At 39.6% G+C, this 21,958-nt stretch overlaps 2 protein-coding genes across 2 annotated transcripts; both read right to left on the bottom strand.

The window, feature by feature from the left end:
- Positions 1–225: 225 nt before the first annotated feature.
- Positions 226–1,194, bottom strand: LOC123796733 (olfactory receptor-like protein OLF4). The gene has a single exon (XM_087866664.1). It carries the CDS (start codon positions 1,192–1,194, stop codon positions 226–228), a length of 969 nt encoding a protein of 322 aa, XP_087722790.1.
- Positions 1,195–19,788: 18,594 nt separating this feature from the next.
- On the bottom strand, positions 19,789–20,757 carry LOC123785613 (olfactory receptor 7A10-like). Its single transcript, XM_045787442.2, has one exon. It carries the CDS (start codon positions 20,755–20,757, stop codon positions 19,789–19,791), a length of 969 nt encoding a protein of 322 aa, XP_045643398.2.
- Positions 20,758–21,958: the final 1,201 nt, after the last annotated feature.

Below are 21,958 nucleotides of genomic sequence, written 5' to 3'. Positions count from 1 at the left end.
CATCTGAGGTTAGGAATGACATTGAGAGAGTAGGAAAATGACAAAGGAAAGATCTCTTGGGTATCAGCGTTATCACAAAGCTTAATAAAGTGAATTATGTAAACTATGCAGAGAGGTTGAAATAAAAAAAATTAAAATTCCAGGTAAAAAATAGAAGAGGCATGTTCTAATTCCACAATCTGAACAAAGAACCTCAAAATTTGGCTGAGGCTTTGGGCCCTGCCATCATGGGCACTTCTTCAGCTCCAGGATGATTGTCCCTTTCAGAGCTGCCATCCCAGAGAATCTCATCAGAGCCCTCTTTATGTCTCTGTTCCTCAGGCTGTAGATGAAGGGGTTCAGCATGGGCGTGACCACTGTGTACATCACCGAGGCCACTGCACTTGCCTGGGAGCTCTGGGGAGCAGCAGAGCTCAGGTACACTCCTAGGCTGGTACAATAAAATAAGGAGACAACTGAGAGGTGAGATGCACAGGTGGAAAATGCTTTATACTTGCCCTGAGCTGATGATATTCCTAGTATGGTGGAAACTATCTTAGAGTAAGTGTAAAGGATCCCCAAAAAGGGACTACCAACCAGCAACATAGCTGCAAAATATAGCACCATGTTATTGAGAGAGTTGTCAGAACATGCATGTTGGATCATCTGGTTGAGTTCACAGAAAAAGTGGGGGATTTCCATCTCTGTACAGAAGGACAGCCTCAACACCATTGAGGTTTGTAACAGGGAATGCAGGACACTTATGATCCAGGACACCAGAACCAGCAGTCCACACAGCCGTGGGTTCATGATGACCGTGTAGTGCAGGGGGTGACAGATGGCCACAAAGCGGTCATAGGCCATCACAGTCAGGAGAAAGACATCTAATCCTGCAAACAGTATGAAAAAATACATCTGGCTGAGGCAGCCTTTGTAAGTGATCACTTTGCTCTGAGTCTGGATGTTCCACAGCATCTTGGGGAGGGTGGTGGAGGTGAAACAGATGTCTACAAAGGACAGGTTGGCCAGGAAGAAGTACATGGGGGTGTGGAGGTGGGAGTCAGAGCTGACGGCCAGGATGAGGAGCAGGTTTCCAAACACAGTGATCAGGTACATGGAGAGGAAAAGCCCAAATAGGAGGGGCTGCAGTTCTGGTTTTTCTGAAAATCCCAGAAGCTGGAACTCTGAAATTCCTGTATTGTTTCCTGCGTCCATGTGGTGGAGGTGACTACCAGCACAGGAGAAAATAACATGACTAATTTTCACACAAATGCACAATGCTCAAATTCTGGAAATGCTACAATATATATTTTCCTGTTGAGGAACTAATTTCAATATTTTTGAATGGATCTGGGCCTCTTGAGGGTTTTCCCACTTCTTCTGTTTGGGAATTTCCATCCCACTATCAGATTTCCCCATAGGTCAGGTACTATACAGTTTGATAAGGAATTATTCATGCATCTGAGAAATATATAGAGTGTCACCCATGTTTCAGGATTCCTAGTCATAAAATAGAGGGTGTCAAATAGCAAAAGCCCCTACAATTCTCTGGTGGTTATAGAGTGGGTGAGGTGTTAGGTTAGGTGTTCAGTCAAGATTGGGTAAGAAGGTGACATTTGAACAGAGACCTCAAGGAATAGAGCGTGGAAGACAGGAGGTCTAATTGGCAGAGGGAAAGGCCAATGCAAAGTCCCTGAGGACCTGCTTCTGTCAGAAAATCAAGGCTCAGAAAGAAGTCAGTGTGTTGAGGGGAATGGATAAGAGGGAGATTGATAAGAGGTGGTGGCAGTGAAATTCCTAGAAACATGTGGCCTCATAGCTGCCTAAAATTCAACACACAGGGACTTCCTCGTCCACACTATGTACTTCTTCCACTTTATGATCTTATTGCAATAGTGTCCTGTCAATCGTACATCCCTCCTTAATATCATCTGTTGATTGAGTTTGGCCGACGAATTATAAGGGTCAGCTTGTAATAGAGGAGCCAAGTATCCCTGCTCTGAGGACTGTTGTCACTCACCAAGGTGCCCACTTGTATGTGCACAGACACATATACACACATACACACTGTCACATACACACAACACAGCACACCACATCCTCCTGGTGTGTGTTACTTCTATGTCTTTCTCACTTCCCCTCTACTCGCTTCAACACACTGTTTAAGAAATGAATGCATACACATCATATTACCTTTCCCATAAGGAATGTAGACATAGTACCCAGAAATTCCTATTTGTAGCAACCCAGGGACAAATCATCTTGGGGCTCCATTTTGGAATGGCCACTTTCTGACCTGTCTGTAAAGAAATATAAATCATTGTGTTCAATAAACAGAGAGAGCAGGTGGGAGAGAAATGAGATGGACTTGAGAGTAAAATGAACTAATAAGCTCAGTTGTCCTGAGAGACTGTGAGGAAGGAAGTCTTCTTTTGTGCTGCTGGCATCCCATCATGGTTTCATCCCATTTATACCCAGCAAAAATAATAAAAGAGCAAAAACAAATTTGTTCTTGGGGTGCCTGGGTGTCTCAGTCAGTTATGTTTCTGCCTTCGGCACAGGATATAATCCCAGGGTCCTGGGATCAAGCACCAAGTCCGGCTCTCTGCTCAGCGGGGAGCCTGCCTCTCCTCTCCCTCTGCCTGCCTTTCTGCCTCCTTTGCTCTCTCTTTGTCAAATAGATAGATAGATAGATAAATAAATAAATAAATAAATAATCTTTAAAATAAATAAATAAATAAATTTGTCCAAAACACAAAGTAGTGACATCTTTATGGCATGAAACACCTTACAGATTGAACATTACAAGAGAATAATGAGTAAAGAGAATAAGCCAACACACCAAATATTTGGGCATTTTTATTATCAGGTAGCAGATACCTTAGACTTGTTTTTCCTGTGCCTTTTCCATATTTACATGAACAATTGGTTTTTATTTGGTCCAATAGAGGATGAGGTGAGCCCTTTTAACACTGTTCATGTGACATCTTTTTTTTTTTGGTTTATTTCTTATTCTTAGGCTTTGGGTTTTAGTCACTTTCTTGAGAAATTCAGGAGCACAAGTACTCATGGTTCTGTTCCTTGTCCACCATGCAAAGGCCTCCTCAGACTCTAAAATCTTAGACATACTGTGACAGTCTCTCCTCTAACTCTGAATACTCTTCATGTGACTTATCTGTAGACATTATTTCGGACTCACATTATCTCATCGCGCTCTTGTCTGTCACTCTGATGTAAGGACCAAAGGAGCAGGGACTTCCCCTGCACTATTCATCTTTTTCCTTGTGGGTATGAATCTATATGCACTTGTAAGGAAACAAATTTAAGAAAATGAAACATTATGAAATACAAAGAATGACAGAGGAGCTAAAATGGGGTTAAAAGGAGCAGACTCAGTACCACCATATTGAACACCGTGAAGGGAGTTTAGAGAACGAAACAGGAAACAGGATCTACAGGAGCAGGAATTCCACAAAATCAACATGGACAAATGATAAAATGTCCCAAGACCTTGAAATAAAAACGTATTTAGAAATTTCTGGACATGGCTGATGCTCTTTTAGTGTGTGTTGACTGAATCAGGAGTTAGGTCTCATTATATATGGACATTTAAAATGTGACAAAGCTGCATTTCAATTTAGTTGGAAAACACTGGATTGTTGATGGAAGTTGGCACAAAGCGCTTTCTACATGGAAGGAAGCGCAGTGGCTCCTGGTCTCACACATCTCACAAAAATCAGAAGGAATAAACCCTCAGCATAAGAGGAATCATTTCATGTTATATGCACATCTAGAAAATACATATAAAACCCACAGTTGGGCAAACCATCCTAATTAAGGTGAGAAACTCAGAACTAGGATAGACATATTTTACTGAGTAAAAATAAACTATTTTAGGTCCAAAAATATTTATCTAAAACTCAATAGAGAAACTGATTTACAACAATTATTTGAAATGCTGATAAGTACAGATAAATAGGCATATAATATGTGCACATACAATAATAACACACAAATTAATCAAATACAAGAATCTTTGCTTGAGATCACTAATAGTTTAAAAAATCAACAAGAAAGCTCTTTCACACCCATCATCCCAAGAAAACACTCAAAGGGCTGTCACAATGATTGGGTCGTAATTTTTAAACAGGTGGCAATGGGGTATGTTCTATTTTGCTGTCAGAATTGTAAAGTGTTACAGCACCTTGGGGAGGCTCTGAAGACAGTTATAAATATTAAAAATACAAATGCCCTTTGGGGTGCCTGGCTGACTCATTCAGTATAGCATGGGGCTTTTAAGCTTAGGGTTATAAGTCCAAGACCCATGTTGGGGGTAGAGATTACGTAAAAAGTTAAATATTTTTTAAAAATACATATATGCAGAGAACACTGGGTGTTATACACAAACAATGAATCATGGAACACTACATCAAAAACTAATGACCTACTGTATACTAACTAACATATCATAATAAAAAAATAATAATAAAAATACAGATATGCTTTAACTCAGGATTTCTCAGTCTGCACACTGCGGACATTCTGGGCCAGATCCTTCTCTGTGGTGGGCTGTGTCCTGTGCATTGTAGGGTGTTTACGGCGTCCCTGCCCTCCACACATCCCTCCCCAATGTGACAGCCCAAAATGTCTTGGAACATTGCTTAATGTTCCCTGGGAGACAAAATCACCTTTGGTTGAGAAACATAGTTTTATCTATTTAAAACTATTTTGTAGCATTGATATAATCATAATTTTGTGGGGGGAAATATGAAAGACCACCAAAAATGTAAGTGGCAGAGCCACACCTTGAAATGTCATGGAGACTTTGAAATAAGGAATCAGCATTACACTGGCTGACTAGACAGTCCTGTAGCAAGTACTCCTGAGTCAGAAGGACTGAGGGAGAAAAGCTAGAAAAAAGATTGTGCCAGAACATAACGAGTACTCAGGACACACATAGATGTCTTTGTATGCATTTGTATTGAAAGTTTGTGAATGTGTATGTGTGCTTAGCACAAAATAGTTTTAAGAGAAATTAAGTCCTTTTGAAGAAAGAAGAACAGCGAAAATGTACTTAGGTGAAGCAGAGTGGCTCAAAACAGCCATCTGAAATGAAATTAAAGGGAGACCCAAAACCAGCTTCTGAACAAAAAGATTTAAAAGAGGTGCGTGGGTGATGGGGTAACTGGGTGATGGGCATTAAGGAGGACACGTGATGTGATGAGTACTGGGTGTTGTACGCAACTGATGAATCACTGAACTCTACGTCTGAAACTAATGATGCACTATTTGTTTACTGATTGAATTTACATGAAATAAGTATAAAAAATAGAAGAGTAATAATTTAGTGAATTTCACATGGGTCCAAATATAAGTTAGGTTGTGAATGACTCAGGAATAGAAGAATACGAAAAAGTCTTTTAATGTGGAGAGAAAACAGTATCTAAAGTTTTAGTTTCATCTCACATAAAGAGACATGGGACAAGTGTGCTTATGGAAGGGAACTGTGATTCATGGTCAAACATAACAAGAAGAATCCCCTCCAAGTGATGGCATTTTATTTTACAAATAGATCCAATAATAAAGGCCACAAGGAACAATAAGGACTATAGAGATGTGAACACTAGCTGGAAATATGTAAAATGGGTGATTTGTGAGCAGTAAGTATGCAGAAGGACATTCACTTTCATTTTTTGGAAACACGGTATTCACAAGTGAAGAATATTAATGTGACAGATCAACTTTTTCAGAAAAAAAAATCCTAGAAAAAGCAGTGGAGTGAATATATGATTAACCCAGACTTTACCAAAGTTTATACACTCTCACACATTCTGAAAAATACATCTACACGTACATAAAAAAACAAAATGGCAAGTAGTTAAATTGATTAAATAAACAGCAGTTCTTTGCTCAAAATAATGTAATAAAAAACAGGAATAAAACTACTCTGACCCCACTATGCAAACACCAAGGACTCCCACAGATAATTTTCAACCAAAAAATGAGTGGCTAGCTAACCCAGACCATATTCAGGCTCACAGGTAATGAGGTAATTGTAAAGGAAGCTCATTAGCATACTCTTTTTCACATAATCCACGTAAGACATTACATTTGAATACTCGAGAGAGAGGAGGTACTGTGATATGTAGGTTTCATGTACTGCTCTTGCGAGGAAGTACCTGCGAAAATTCTTGCCTCTGGATTTTTCTGCTCAGTATGGAAACGTAGTCTAATATGTCCCATCTTAAAAGAGAAAAGACTTATACTCACTTCACTGTATAACCCTCCACAGTTCATACTTGACTTTTCTACTCTGGTTAACTGCAATGATCCCTGGTTTCATGTCCTACTTTTATGCATCCTATCCACTGTCTGATTGGGTTTCCGTTATTAGCACTCAGTAGTTAAGTTTGAACCTTGCATTTCTGAGTTCAATATTCACTTCTGTTTTTAGCTTCAGAAATGCATAAATGAATCCATCAATGCATTTCTTAATCAAGCCAGCAAACAGCCACAGCAAACTCTATGCTCTGGATTGAGCTGGATTGGTCCTCAGATGACCTCAGCTAAATGCTCTTGACTTTCATTCTCTTGACCTTCTCCTGCGTTCCCTACTGGGCAGTAAAACTCATCTACATGGGGTCTCACGGAGGAAGGTCTCTACATGGACATCAAACTACCTGTCTGGTTGGTAAGATGATGGAGGATGGAGCTCTGTCCCCAGACAAGAGAGCAGGAATGATTCAGACTTCAGTGCCCCATCCAGACTCAGGACTGCACAAGAGATGACCAGGTCTTGTCCAGCCCGAGGTTGCCTGTGCTGCGGGACTGCAACAGAGGAGTATTTACAGCTGGTTCGGTCTGCTCATTAGGCACATTTCCCTCTGTTCCTCCCACCTGTAGGCACATGATTTCCCTGTGGGACGCTAGTGTGGACAGAAAGGAAAATTTTCCTGTTGAATTACTGCTCACAGGAGACCGGGTGATAGACCAGGTTAAGCCAGTTTTTCTTACTCTTTTTCTATGACTTCTGCCTTACAGAGTTCTAAACTTCCAGAACTTTATCTCATTTTTGAGTGAACACTTTTTCCTGTTTAAGACTGAGGAATTGATCCTGACTAGGTCCCTTTAGTCCTTCAAAGAATTGACTTGGGCTGGAGAAACACCCCTGATATCTCTAGGAAGGTACTTCCCCCTTTTTCTCTTTTTTTTAATAATAATATTTTTTATTATATTATGTTAGTCACCATAGAGTACCTCCCTAGTTTTTGATGTAAAGTTCCATGATTCATTACTTGCATTAACACCCAGTGCACCATGCAATACGTGCCCTCCATAATACCCATCACCAGCCTATCCGATACCCCCCCTGAAGCCCTCAGTTTGTTTCCCAGAGTCCATAGTCCTCATGCTTCATTCCCCCTTCTGTGTACCCCCCTTTCTTCTTCCCTTTCTTCTTCTACCGATCTTCCTACTTCTTATGTTCCATAAATGAGTGAAACCATATGATAATTGTCTTTCTCTGCTTGACTTATTTCCCTTTGCATTATCTCCTCCAGTGCCGTCCATGCTGCAGCAAATTTTGAGACATCGTTCTTTTTGATGGGTGAGTAATATTCCATTGTATATATGGACCACATCTTCTTAATCCGGTCATCTCTTGAAGGGCATCTCGGCTCCTTCCATGATTTAGCTATTGTGGACAATGCTGCTATGAGCATTGGGGTGCATATGGCCCTTCTCTTCACTATGTCTGTATCTATAGGGTAAATAACCAGTAGTGCAATTGCTGGATCATAGGGTAGCTCTATTTTTAACTTTTTAAGGGACCTCCACACTGTTTTCCAGAGTGGCTGTACCAACTTGCATTCCCACCAACAATGTAGGAGGGATCCCCTTTCTCCACATCCTCTCCAACAATTGTTGTTTCCTGCCTTGTCAATTTTTGCCATTCTAACTGGCTTAAGGTGGTATCTCAGTGTGGTTTTGATTTGAATTTCCCTGATGGCTAATGATGTTGAACATTTTTTCATGTGTCTGTTAGCCATTTGTATGTCTTCATTGGAAAAGTGTCTGTTCATATCTTCTGCCCATTTTTTGATTTGTTTATTTGTTTCTTGTGTATTGACTTTGAGAAGTTCTTTGTAGATCTTGGATACCAGTCTTTTATCTGTAGTGTCATTTGCAAATATCTTCTCCCATTCCGTGGGCTGCCTCTTAGTTTTTCTGACTGTTTCCTTGGCTGTGCAGAAGTTTTTACCTTGATGAAGTCCCACAAGTTCATTTTTTCTTTTGTTTCTCATGCTTATGGAGATGTGTCATGAAAAAAGTTGCTGTGGCCGATGTCGTAGAGGTTGCTGCTTATCTTCTCCTCTAGGATTTTGATGGATTCCTGTCTCACATCAAGGTCTTTCATCCATTTGGAGTTTATCTTTGTGTATGGTGTGAGAGATTGGTCAAGGTTCATTCTTTTGCATGTAGCTGCCCAATTTTCCCAGCACCATTTATTGAAGAGACTGTCTTTTTTCCACTGGATGTTTTTTCCTGCTTTGTCACTTTCCCCTTTTTCAACAAAGATGATAAGTTTGTTCTTTTAATATAAAACTCTGGCCTTACATTCCTTGGCGTCATGACCATTTTGTCAAAACAATTGGGAATTTCACACTTATTTTTCTTTTTCTATCACAAATTCAGAGCTAGGAATTAAAATGCCACTATAAATTTTTTGTTAATCGTAAGAGATATATTTAGATATTTTATTCATCATAATCCAAGTTTAGCACTTTATAGCAATTTTCTGATGTAATTTTTATAAAAGTCCATTCTGTGGGGAAGCACTAGTGTGAACTCCATTCCCTATAGAGACAGAAGGCTTGAAGAATTTAGTGAGATCCTCAAAATTATCATTGCAGAAAGGGATAGGTGTTGATTGAATTGTCAGAACGCTCCCAGTTTTCAATCTCTGTGCCAGTGGTCCCAACCAGAGGTGGTTCTTTTCCCCTGGGCACATCTGGCAATGTCTGAGGGACGCTGCTAAACACCTCCACTGAGCAGGACAGCTCCCAACAAAGATAATGACCCTGCCTCAAAGGTCAGATTGAGAGTGTGAGATAATGCACTCTAGACCAGCACTTCTTTAACTTCAAAGTGCGTGTGAATCACCTAGGATTCTGGCTCAGATGCAGATTCTGCTTTAGAAGATGCTGGTGGGCCTAGGAGTTCAGCGTTTCTAACAAGCTCCTGAGTGATGTTGATGCTGCAGGTCGTGGTCTGTGGACCACTCTCTGAGTAGCAAGCCTGTGGCCCTGTGTTAGAGTAAGGTGCAGGTGGTTCTACACACACACACACACACACACACACACACACACACACACACACACATATATTTGCATAAAGTTTTGAGAGACAAGTGTATGCACTCATTCTATGGGCTGTGATAAATTTCTGTTTGTTTCTTTTATATAAGGACCCTTGAGTAGCACTAAATGCAATACTTTTGGAAAAGACTTTCTAGTAGGCAGAATAAGAGCCTCCTGAAGTCGCCCACATTCTAATACCTACAAACTTTGACTATGTTATGTGTATAGGAAGAGGGAGTTTAAGGTAGCAAATGGAATAAGGCTGTTAATGAGCTGACTTTTAACTAAGACTGGCCAAGATTATGCAGAGGGAACTAATACAATCACCATGTTCCTCTAAATGTGGGAGAGGAAGGCAGAGTAGTTGGATCAGAGAGAGATGTGAAGGTGCCACATCAATGACTTTGAAGGTGGATAAGGGACGATGAGCCAAAAACTCCTTGCTATAAGAAACTGCAAAAGGAAAGGATAGTCTCTCCTGGAACATCCACAAGGAACCAGACACTGCAGACATCTTGATTTTACCCCACTGAGACTTACGTCAGGGTTCTGACGTCCAAAACAGTAAGAGCATAAATTTGTTTCTTGGAAGCCTCTAGTGTGGTAATTTCTTACAGCAGAAATAGTAATATGATATAGACATTTATCCAATATGATTGTTTTGGAGGAAAGCGAATGTCAGTCTATTACTTCTTTGCTCTTCTCTTGAGTAAGGGCATTTTGTTGTGAAATCCAACTCTAATTGTTAGCAGAAAATAAATAAATAAAGTCAGTGTGGAGCTTCTGTTCCATGGCTGGAACATAAATGGAATGGGAGAAGTGAATTCCCCATTGCTAAAATATAAATATGACTTTATGGATATATGTATTTAAATGTATTTACTTACTTACTTACTTAAGCTATTTTGTTTTAAGAAATTTCAATGCCCAATGTGCAGCTTGAACTCATGACCCAGAGATCAAGAGTTGCCGCTCAGGGTGCATGGCTCGCTCAGTGGGGGGAAGGCATGACTCTTTTTTTTTTCAATTAACCAATATATAATTTCTTTTTGATGTAGTGTTCAACAATTCATAAGTTGCGTATAACACCTAGTGTTCATCACAACATGTGCCCTCCTTAATACTCATCACCACTTACCCCATCTCCCCACCCTCCTCCCTTCTGTAACCCTCAATTTGTTTTCTGGAGTCCAGAGCCTCTCATATTTTCTCTCCCTCTCTAATTTCTTCCTGTTCAGTTTTTCTTCCCTTTCACTGTGGTCCTCCACATTATTCCTTATGTTCCAAGTATGAGTGAAACCATATGAGTATTGTTTTTCTCTGCTTGATTTATTTCACTTAGCATAATCCCCTCCAGTTCCATCCATGATGATGCAAATGGCAGGTATTCATTCTTTCTGATGGCTGAGTAATATTCCATTGTGTATATGAACCATATCTTCTTTATCCATTCATTTGTTGAAGGGCATCTTGGCTCTTTCCACAGTTTGGCTATGGTGGACATTGCTGCTATGAACATTGGGGTGCAGGTGTCACTTCAGATCACTGTATTTATAACTTTGGGGTAAATACTTAGTAGTGCAATTGGTAGGTCATAGAGTAGCTCTGTTTTGAACTCCTTGAGGAACCTCCATACTGTTTTCCAGAGTGGCTCTACCAGCTTGCATTCCCACCAACAATGTTGGAGGTTCGCCTTTCTCCTTACCTTGGGAACATTTGTTGTTTCCTGTCTTGTAATTTTTTGCCATTCTAACTGGTGTGAAGTGGTATTTCTTTGTGGTTTTGATTTGTATTTGCCTGATAACAAGTGATGTTGTGCATTTTTCTATGTGTCTGTTGGCTATTTGGATGTCTTCTTTGAAGGAATGTCTGTTCATGCCTTCTGGCCATTTCTGGACTGGATTCTTTGTTTTTTTGTGTGTTGAGATTGAGAAGTTTTTATAGATCTTGGATACTAGCCCTTTATCTGATATGTCATTTGCAAATATCTTCTACAATTCCATAGCTTGCCTTTTAGTTTTGTTGACTGTTTCCTTTGTTGTGCAGAAGCTTTTTATCTTGATGAAGTCCCAGTAGTTCATATTTGCTTTTGTTTCCATTCCTGTAAGAGACATGTCTAACAATAAATTCCTGCAGCCAAGGTCACAGAGTTGCTGCCTGTGTTCTCCTCTAGGATACTGATGGATTCCTGCTTCATATTTAGGACTTTCATCCATAAAAATTAGTTTATCTTTGTGTCTGGTGTACTGAATGGTCCAGTTTCCTTCTTCTGCTGTTAAATATTCCCAACACCATTTATTGAAGAGGCTGTCTGTTTTTGCATTGGATGTCCTTTCCTGCTTTGTTGAAGATTAGTTGACCACAGAGTTGTGGGTCCATTTCTGGGTTGTCTAGTGTATTCCATTGGTCTGTGTGCCTGCTTTTGTGCCAATACCATACTGTCTTGATGATCACAGCTTTGTAATAGAGCTTGAGTCTGGTGATGCCACTAGCTTTGGTTTTCTTTTTCAACTTTCTTATGGCTGTTCGTGGTCTTTTCTGGTTCCATACAAATTTTAGGATTATTTGTTCCAGGTTTGCTAAAAATGTTGATGGTATTTTGATAAGGAATGCAATGAATGTGTAGATTGCTCTGCGCAGCACAAACATTTTGCCAATGTTTATTCTTAAAATCCATGAGCATGGGATGCTTTTCCATCTGTTTTTATCTTCCTCAGTTTTTTTTTTCATACGTGTTCTGTAGTTTTGAGAGTACAGATCATTTACCTCTTTAGTGAGGTTTATTTTTAGTTATTTTATGGTTTTTGGTGCAATTGTAAATGGGATGACTTCCTTAATTTCCCTTTCTTCTGTCTCATAGTTTGTGTATAGAAATCCAACTGATTTCTGTGCATTGATTTTGTATCCTGTCACGTTGGTGAATTGTTGTATGAGTTCTAGCAATTTTAGGGTAGAGATTTGAGATTTTTTAAAATTTTTTGAGAGATGGTTATATTGCAATGTACTTCCTCTTAGGACTGCCTTTGCTGTATCCCAAAGGTTTTGAACAGCTGTGTTTTCATTTCCATTACTTTCTATTAATTTTGTTAATTCTTTAACGTCCTGGTTGACCCATTCATTCTTAGTAGGATGATCTTTAACTGCCAAGTGTTTGAGTTATCTGCAAATTTCCTCTTGTGATTGAAAGCATTGAAGTCTGAAAATATGCAGGGAATAATCCCAAACTTTTCGTATTGGTTATGACCTGATTTGTGACCCAGTATGTGATCTATCCTGGAGAAAGTTCTGTGTGCACTCAAAAAGAATGTGTATACTGCTGCTTTAGGATGGAATACTCTAAATGTGTCTGTGAAGTCCATCTTTTCCAGTGTTTCATTCAAAGCAGTTTTTTCCTTGTTGTTCTTCTGCTTAGATGATATGTTGTGAGTGGCGAGTTGAAGTTCCCAACTATTAGTGTATTATCAATGTATTTCTTTACTTGGTTATTAATTGGTTCATATAACTGGTTGCTCCCAAATTAGAAGCATGAATATTTATAATTGTTAGATCTTCTTGTTGGATAGACCTTTTAAGTATGATAGTGTCCCTCTTCACCTCTTACTACAGTCTTTGGTTTAAAATCACATTTGTCTGATATGAGGATTGCTACCCCAGCTTTCTTTTGAGTGCCATTAGCATGGTAAATGGTTCTCCACCCCCTCACTTTCCAATTGGACCATTTAGTCCATTTACATTTGAAGTAACTATAAGATATGAATTTAGTACCATTGTATTACCTGTAAAGTCCTGTTTCTGTAGATTGTCTCTGTTTCCCTCTGGTTTATGTTAATCTTGGCCTCTCTTTGCTTACAGAATCCCCCTTAATATTTCTTGCAGGGCTGCCTTGGTGGTCACATATTCTTTCAGTTTCTGATTCTCCCAGAAGCTCTTTATCTCTCCTGCCATTCGGAATGACAGCCTTGCTGGATAAAGTGTCCTTGGCTGCATGTTTTTTCTCATTTGGTACCTTGACTATATCATGCCAGCCCTTTCAAACCTGCCAAGTCTCTGTGGATAGTTCTGATGTCAGTCTAATATTCCTACCCCTGTAAGTTAGGAACCTCTTGTATCAAGCTGCTGACAGGATTTTCTCTTTATCTCTGAAATTTGCAAGCTTCACTATGATATGTTGGGACATTGATCTATTTTTATTGATTTTGAGAGTGGTCCTCTCTACCTCTTGGACATCCAGACCAAGGTAGTTCTCAGCTCTGATTTGCTCAAATATTCCTTCTGGCCCTCTCTCTCTTTTTTCTCCCTCAGGCACTCCAATAATTCTGATATTATTTCATTTTATGACATTGCTGTTTTCTCAAAGCCTCCCCTCATGGTCCATTAGTTGTTTTCCTCTCTTTTCCTTTTCACCAACTTGTTTTCTATGTCACTTACTCTCTCTTCTGCCTCATTTACCCTAGCTGTTAGATCATCCAATTTAGACTGCACCTCCCCCCCATTTGTCTTTTGATATATCCCCTCAGAATCACTTTTATGCACATCCTACCTTGCAGAAAGTGTTCGCTTTTCTACGTCTAGAGTTCCAGATAATCTTCTTACATCTCTGGTTGAATTCATGGGTGTTCAGAATGATTCGAGTTATCTAGCTAAATTTAAGGGACCAACTGAAACAAGGTCCCCTACTCTTCTGCTTCTTCTTCAATGTCATTATATATCAAGAAAGTGTTTTAAAGAAAAAAAAAACGTTATAACTTCCTCAACGTATTCAGCAGGATATAAAGTCAAGAGACAAAAATCGGTTGCATTTGTATACTCAAATCACAAACTCTCGGAAGTGTCTCTGCTTAGATGGGGAGCTTCCCAAGAATGGAATGTGCCCTCCCCATAAGACTCCCTCTGACAGGGTCCTTACTGTTGTTAGACAGAAAGTCCAGGGGAGGTTGTAACAAACCCCCACCCACTCCCTCCTCTCCATTCACCCACAAACTCCCCTGCTTGGGACCTTAAGGATCAGAGGGAGAGGTGGAGGTGACATGGAAGGGGCAGGAGCAAACCAGAATACGGTGGGCAGAATAATTTCTGAACTCCACAAGGTACATCTCTTAGCCTCTTTTCTTCCCTTAGGGCTTCTTAGAGAAATATGAGCAGAAGAGGGGAGCTCAAAGTATCAGGAGGATGGCTGACTCCTTTGGCTTCCATTCTCCTTAAGAAAAGCTTTGTACACCATCACGGGAAGCTTCCTCTGGCCCCACATCCACCACCATCCTTGGTGGACTGTAGACCAGCCCAGAGAAATATGCCTCAGAAAAGAGCTGTGGCAGGTGCCTGCAGGGGAAAGGGGCAGGCATGGAATTTCCTGAATGCAGCTAAGGTAAAGGAGAGTAAAGGCACAGTCTCCATTTCCACCTGCTTTTAAACTGGAAGTTCAAGCTTCACTAAAAATAGATGGTACACAGGACAGGAGTCCACAAGGAAAACAACTGTCCTCCAGATTGTTTTCCCTTTTTTAGTAATCAATCTAATTTGAAAGACATAACAACTTCCACCCCCTTTATTTCTGAAGAGAGGTGCAAACAGGTGATTTATTTGTACTAAAATTAAACTCCCTCTGTGTGTAGCTTCTTGATGGTATTCATATATTGAATCTGACTCACACTTTTGATGTGGAAAGGTTTTAATAACATAACTACTTATCCCAGCCCACTCCCACTGGGATTCATGGCTCTTGCCCAAAGTACATTTTGGCTATTTCTATGTTATCTTAAATTCTGGCACAGATTAATGTCTCATGACAAGCACATTCACAGATTCTATGAGAAATTCCCAGCTGTCCCAGGGTAACAATACTGAAGCAAAATTGAAAGTAAGAAGCAGCCTTGGCTATACAAGCGGAGACCCCCAGATTGCAGAGTCTAGAGACCCGGGGTCTTATCACAGCACCGTGATCCAGCCACTTGCGTCCTCAGGGTCTCAGGCTCCTCATCTGTAGAATGAGATTTCTGGCCTCACACAGTTCTCAGTTCTCTTCCAACTCTGACTTCCTGCGATTGTAAAAGACATTCAAAAATATCTCCAGGGAAAGAAATCTCACAATATTATTTAGTCATGAGAAGACTGAACTAATGATATCTAATATCTCTAGGTTCTAAAGTCGGTTATTCTATTATATACAATGGTTTTTTAATGTGCAAAGATTTGTAAAAAAAAATTAAAAAAAAAAGAAAAGAGGGGCGCCTGGGTGGCACAGCAGTTAAGTGTCTGCCTTCGGCTCAGGGCGTGATCCCGGCGATCTGGGATTGAGCCCCACATCAGGCTCTTCTGCTATGAGCCTGCTTCTTCTTCTCCCACTCCCCCTGCTTGTGTTCCCTCTCTCTCTGGCTGTCTCTATCTCTGTCAAATAAATAAAATCTTTAAAAAAATAAAATAAAAAAAAGAAAAGAAAACAATTCAATTTAGAACTGTATCAATAAGAATAAAACACCTAAGAATATTTTTGAACAAGGAGGAAAAACACCCATACACTGAAAACTATAAGACACAGCTGAAAGAAATTGAAGTTGTCACAAATGCATGGACATATATTCCATGTTCATTGATCGGAAGAATTAATACTGCTAAAATGTCCATACTACAAAAAGCAATCTGTGAATTCAGTGTAATCTCTGTCAAAATTCCAATGGCATTTTTTTTACAAAAATAGAACAGACACTCCTACAAATTTTATGGAATCACAAAGATGCCAAATTGCCAAAGTAATCATGAAAAAGGAGAGCAAAAATGCAGGCAGTTTATATTACAAAATCATGGTAACCAAAACATCATGATATTGGCATAAACACACACACACATACCCGTGCGCGCGCGCACACACACACACACACACGTATACACACACACACACACACACACACACACACACACACACACACACAGATCAGTGGAACAGAGTAGAGAGCCCAGAAATAAATTCAGATATGTGCTTAATTAGCTTATGACAAACTGGGGCACCTGGGTGGCTCAGTCATTAAGTGTCTGCCTTCAGCTCAGGTCACGATCCCAGGGTCCCTGGGATTGATCCCCGTATTGGGCTCCCTGCTCAGTGGGAAACCTGCTTCTCCCTCTTCCGCTCTCCCTGCTCGTGTTCCTTCTCTCACTGTCCTTCTATCAAATAAATAAATAAAATCTTTAAATTTTTTTTATTATGGTATGTTAGTCACCATACAGTACATCCTTAATTTTTTTATGTAGTGTTCCATGATTCATTGTTTGCCTATAACACCCAGTGCTCCATGCAATAAAATTTAATTTTATTATATTAAGCCAATTTAAAAATTAGCTTATGACAAAGAAGGCAAGATATGCAATAAGGAAAGAACAGTATCTTCAATAAATGGTGTTGGGTAAACTGGACAGCCACATACAAAGGAATGAAATCAGACATTATCTTAAACCATAGGCAAAAATTAACTCAAAATGGATTACAGACATGAATGTAAGACCTGAAGCCATAAAACTCCTAGAAGAAATATATTGGTCTTGACAATGATTTTTAGTATTTGCACCAAAAGCAAGGGAACAAAAGCAAAAATACACAGGGTCACTTCAAACTAAAAATTTCTGCCTGGCAAAGGAAGACATCAATAAAATGAAAAGGCCACCTCCTGAAAGGCAGAAAACAATTAGAATGGCAAAAATTGACAAGACAAGAAACAACAAATTTTGGAGAGGATGTGGAGAAAGGGGATCCCTCTTACACTGTTGGTGGGAATGCAAGTTGGTAGAGCCACTCTGGAAAACAGTGTGGAGGTCCCTTAAAAAGCTAAAAATTGAGCTACCCTATGATACAGCAATTGCACTACTGGGTATTTACCCCAAAGATACAGACATAGTGAAGAGAAGGGCCATATGCACCCCAATGTTCCTAGCAGCATTGTCCACAATAGCAAAGTTGTGGAAGGAGCCAAGATGCCCTTCAACAGATGACTGGATTAAGAAGACATGGTCCATATATACAATGGAATATTACTCGACAATTAGAAAGAATGATTACCCAACATTTGCAGCAACATGGACAGGACTGGAGGAGATTATGCTAAGTGAAATAAGTCGAGCAGAGAAAGACAATTATCATATGGTTTCACTCATTTATGGAACATAAGAAATAGCAGGAAGATCGGTAGGAGAAGGAAGGGAAGAACGAAGGGGGGGGTAAACAGAAGGGAGAATGAACCACGAAAGACTATGGACTCTGGGAAACAAACTGAGGGCTTCGGGGAAGGGGGGTGGGAATTGGGATAGGCCAGTGATAGTTATTAACGAGGGCACATATTGCATGGAGCACTGGGTGTTATATGCAAATAATGAATCATGGAACACTATATCAAAAACTAAGGATGTACTGTATGGTGACTAACATAACATAATAAAAAATTATTATTAAAAAATAAATTTAGACGATTGTCTAAGTCAAAAAAAATGTCAAAAACAAAACAAAAAACATTTACAAATCATGTATCTGGTAAGGGGTAAATATCCCAAATATATAAACAACTCATACAATTCAATAGCAACAAACAAACAAACGATCTGAATAAACAATGGACAGAGGGTCTGAATTTTTCCAATGAAGACATACAGATGGCCAACGAGTCCATGAAAAGGTGCTCAACATTGCTATTCACTGGTGAAATGCAAATCAGAACTACAATGAGATATCACCTCATGAATCTTGGAATGGTCAGTATTGAAAACGCAAGAATCAAGTGTTGGTGGGATGTGGAGAAAAGGGAACCCTGTGCACTGTTGGTAGGGATATAAATTGGGGCAACCACTGTGGAACAGTGTGGGGTTCCTTGAGACATTAAAAATAGAAATGCTCTATGATCTAGCAATTCCATTTCTGAGCATTTATCTGAATAAAACAAAAACACAAATTTGAAAAGATGTAAACACCTCCATTTCATTGCAGCATCATTACAAAAGCCAAGACATGGAAACAACCTAGATGCTCATCAATGGTCAAATGGATAAAGAAAGTGTGCTGTACCAGCTGATGCATGGCAGTGTTGAATCACCATATTGTACACCTGAAAATAATGTAACACCAGATCTTAACTATGCTGGAATTCAAATAAACCAGAAATTGTCATATATCCATATAGGAAGTCTTGGGATAGGAAGTCTAGGGAAATCATTCTAGTCTCTCGATAGATGATGATAGATGATAGATAGTAGATAGATAGATAGATAGATAGATAGATAATAGATAGATAGATAGATAGATAGATAGATAGATAGATAGATAGAGAATGGAATGTACTCGGCATAAAAATGAATACTTGGGGCATTTGTGATAGCATGGATGAAACTTGAGGGCATTAAGTTCAGTGAAATAAGTGAGACATAGGAAGATAAATACAATATGATCCCACTTCTGTGTGGAATCTTAAAAACAAGAACAAAATCAAACCAAAAATGTAGATATCCAGAACATATTGGTAGTAGCTTGAGCTAGGGGGTGTGGAGTGGGTGAAATGGGCAAAAGTATCCAAAGGTACAAATTTCCAGTTATAAAATGAGTAAGTCATGGAGATGTGACGTCTAGCATGATGACTCTAGCTAACAGAACTGTAGTGTAGATTTGAAAGGAGCTAGGAGAGGGGATCTTGACAACTGTCATCATGAAAGAAAGTTTGTAACTGTTTATTGTGACGTGTTAACTGGACTTGTTTTGATCACTTTGCAATACATACAAATATCGAATCATTCCATTATACACTTGAAATTAATACAACGTGACATCAATTATATGTTAACAGCATCAACAAAAACAATTTAATGACAAGGGACAGTTCATCCATAATATTGGCTCAGGGCTCAGTCCCAACTATTGTGGGCCCAGGTGAGGGTTGCAGGCATTCTTAGCCTATAGCATGGCTATCCATTGGCTGAGGCTTAAAGGCGACGATGATTAAGTCTACATCATCCAGAAGAGCAATTAAGGAGTAAAAAAGAATGTCAACAGACCCAAGTGAAAATTGTGGTTTTGTATTTTCCTGTATGATGAAATTATATAAATGTCCTTAGACGCCAAGTACAGTTTTATTAATCTGACTAATACAACTACGGTTATTCCTTCAGGAAGTCTAGGGAAATTTTACATGGCATGATATATGTCTTTTGAGAATAAATCATATTTGAGAAATCAAGGTGGTCCTGTAAATGATAGGAAGATTTTCAAATATTTCTGTTCCAAGGTTGGGAAGACCTGTGGAAATGTATGAAAATGGATAAATGGAAAAACTGTATGTATATCAGACAGAGAAGAAAACTTAGAAAACAGAGTTTTCTGAAACTGTAAATAGAAGTTGAATTCTAAGAAATGGAAATTTTTGGAAATTCATAGGAGAAAATTCTATTTCACAATGATCAAAATTCGTGACTTTGAGCCCTGCAGTCAAGGGCACTTCTTCACCACCAGGACACTTGTCATTTTTATAGATGCCATCCTGAAGAATCTCATTAGAGCCTCCTTTATGTCTCTGTTCCTCAGGCTGTAGATGAAGGGGTTCAGCATGGGTGAGACCACCGTGTACATCACCGAGGCCACTGCACCTGCATGGGAGCTCTGGGTAGCAGCAGAGCTAAGGTACACTCCCAGGACTGTGCAATAAAACAAGGAGACAACTGAGAGGTGAGATGCACAGGTGGAAAATGCTTTATACTTGCCCTGAGCTGATGATATTCTGCATATGGAGGAAACGATCTTAGAGTAAGAGTAAAGGATCCCAGCAAGAGGACCACCAGCGAGCAGCACAGCTGAAATGTACATCACTGTGTCATTAAGAAAGGTGTCAGAACAGGCAAGTTGGATCATCTGATGGAGTTCACAGAAAAAGTGGGGGATTTCCACCTCTGTACAGAAGGAAAGCTGCAACACCATTAAGCTTTGTAACAAGGAATTCAGGACACTCATGATCCAGGACACCAGAACCAGCAGTCCACAGAGCCAGGGGTTCATGATGACCGTGTAGTGCAGGGGGTGACAGATGGCCACAAAGCGGTCATAGGCCATCACAGCCAGAAGAAAGTTGTCCCAGCCTGCAAAGAGTGTGGAAAAACAGATTTGGCTGATGCATCCTGTATAGGTTATAACTTTGCTCCGTGTCTGTACATTCACCAGCATCTTTGGGATGATTGCAGAGGTGAAACAAATGTCTACAAAGGACAGGTTTGTGAGGAAGAAGTACATGGGGGTGTGGAGGTGGGAGTCAGAGATGATGGCCAGGATGATGAGCAGGTTTCCAAACACTGTGATCACATACATGGAGAGGAAAAGCCCAAATATGAGGGGCTGCAGTTCTGAATCATTTGATAATCCCAGAAGAAGAAATTCTGAAATGCAGGTGTCATTGCCTGGTCCCATGTGGTTGTTATGATGACTAGAAATTAGGGGAAAATGATTTTTTTTAACACAATTAGGCATTAGTATCATGGCAGAAATGCTATAGTTACAACTTGGGGGGGGGCAAGGAACGAGTTGGCCTCCCCATTGCAGCTGAGACTTCAATACACAAGGAATCCTTCATTCACATCATGTTCCTTGCACATCAATAAAAATGGATCCCTTCCTTATTTCCAAGTGTTAGTTTACATCCTGGAATCTATTTTAATGGTCCCATATTGGCACACTGCAGACTTCTGGGACCATTGCCTACCAGGAACTTCTCGCCCCCAGCTATAATATTTAGGAAAGAAAGACAATTATCATATGGTTTCATTCATTTATGGAACATAAGAAATAGCAGGGAGATCATTAGGAGAAGGAAGGGAAGAATGAAGGTGGGTAAACAGAAGGGGGAATGAACCATGAGAGACTATGGACTCTGGGAAACAAACTGAGGGCTTCAGAGGGGGGGGGGATGGGATAGGCTGGTGATGGGTATTAAGGAGGGCACATATTGCATGGTGCACTGGGTGTTATAGGCAAGTAATGAATCACGGAACCCTACATCAAAAACTAAGGATGTACTGTATGGTGACTAATATAACAAAATAAAAAAATATTATAAAATAATAATAATAATAATAATAATAATAATAATAATTATTATTAGGAAAGAAGTGATACTAGTTAAGCTCTCAACATCAAATTATCATTACCCTCATGATATAGAAAAGTACCCAAATTCCAGGTGGTAAGAATCCCATGAACACATAATTTGGTGCTCAATTTTAATGTGACCATTTTGTCTTGTATTTAGAGAAGTAAAACAAAAAACAAAACAAAACAAAACAACCCTAAAAGGAGACAGAGAAAAGGAAGAGGGGGAAGAAAGGACAAATAAGCCCAGGTGGGCCCCAAGATATCGTGATGATGAGAAAGCTTCCCTGCTTCTGGCTGCATTTCAACCCTAGGTATATGCCCTTGATGCCGAGAATAACTAATAAAACAGCAAAAAGGAATTTCTCCAAAAGAGAAAGGAGTGCTATGTTTATAAGACACCTTAATGTATGAACATCCACTAGAAATATGAGCAAAAGGAACAAATCCACAGTTGACCCCAGAAAATATACAACACACAAATATAGGGGGGATTTATCAAGATGAAATTGTAAAAGACTTT

This window comes from Ursus americanus, chromosome 14 (genome assembly GCF_024610735.1).
Source record: "Ursus americanus isolate L20-20 chromosome 14, mUrsAme1.1.p, whole genome shotgun sequence".
NCBI lineage: Eukaryota > Metazoa > Chordata > Mammalia > Carnivora > Ursidae > Ursus > Ursus americanus.
This window is presented reverse-complemented; position numbering and strand designations above follow the sequence as displayed.

Excerpts from the sequence above, each read along its gene's own strand:
- LOC123785613 (XM_045787442.2), bottom strand. The coding sequence starts at position 20,757 with ATGGGACCAGGCAATGACACCTGCATTTCAGAATTTCTTCTTCTGGGA.
- LOC123796733 (XM_087866664.1), bottom strand. The coding sequence starts at position 1,194 with ATGGACGCAGGAAACAATACAGGAATTTCAGAGTTCCAGCTTCTGGGA.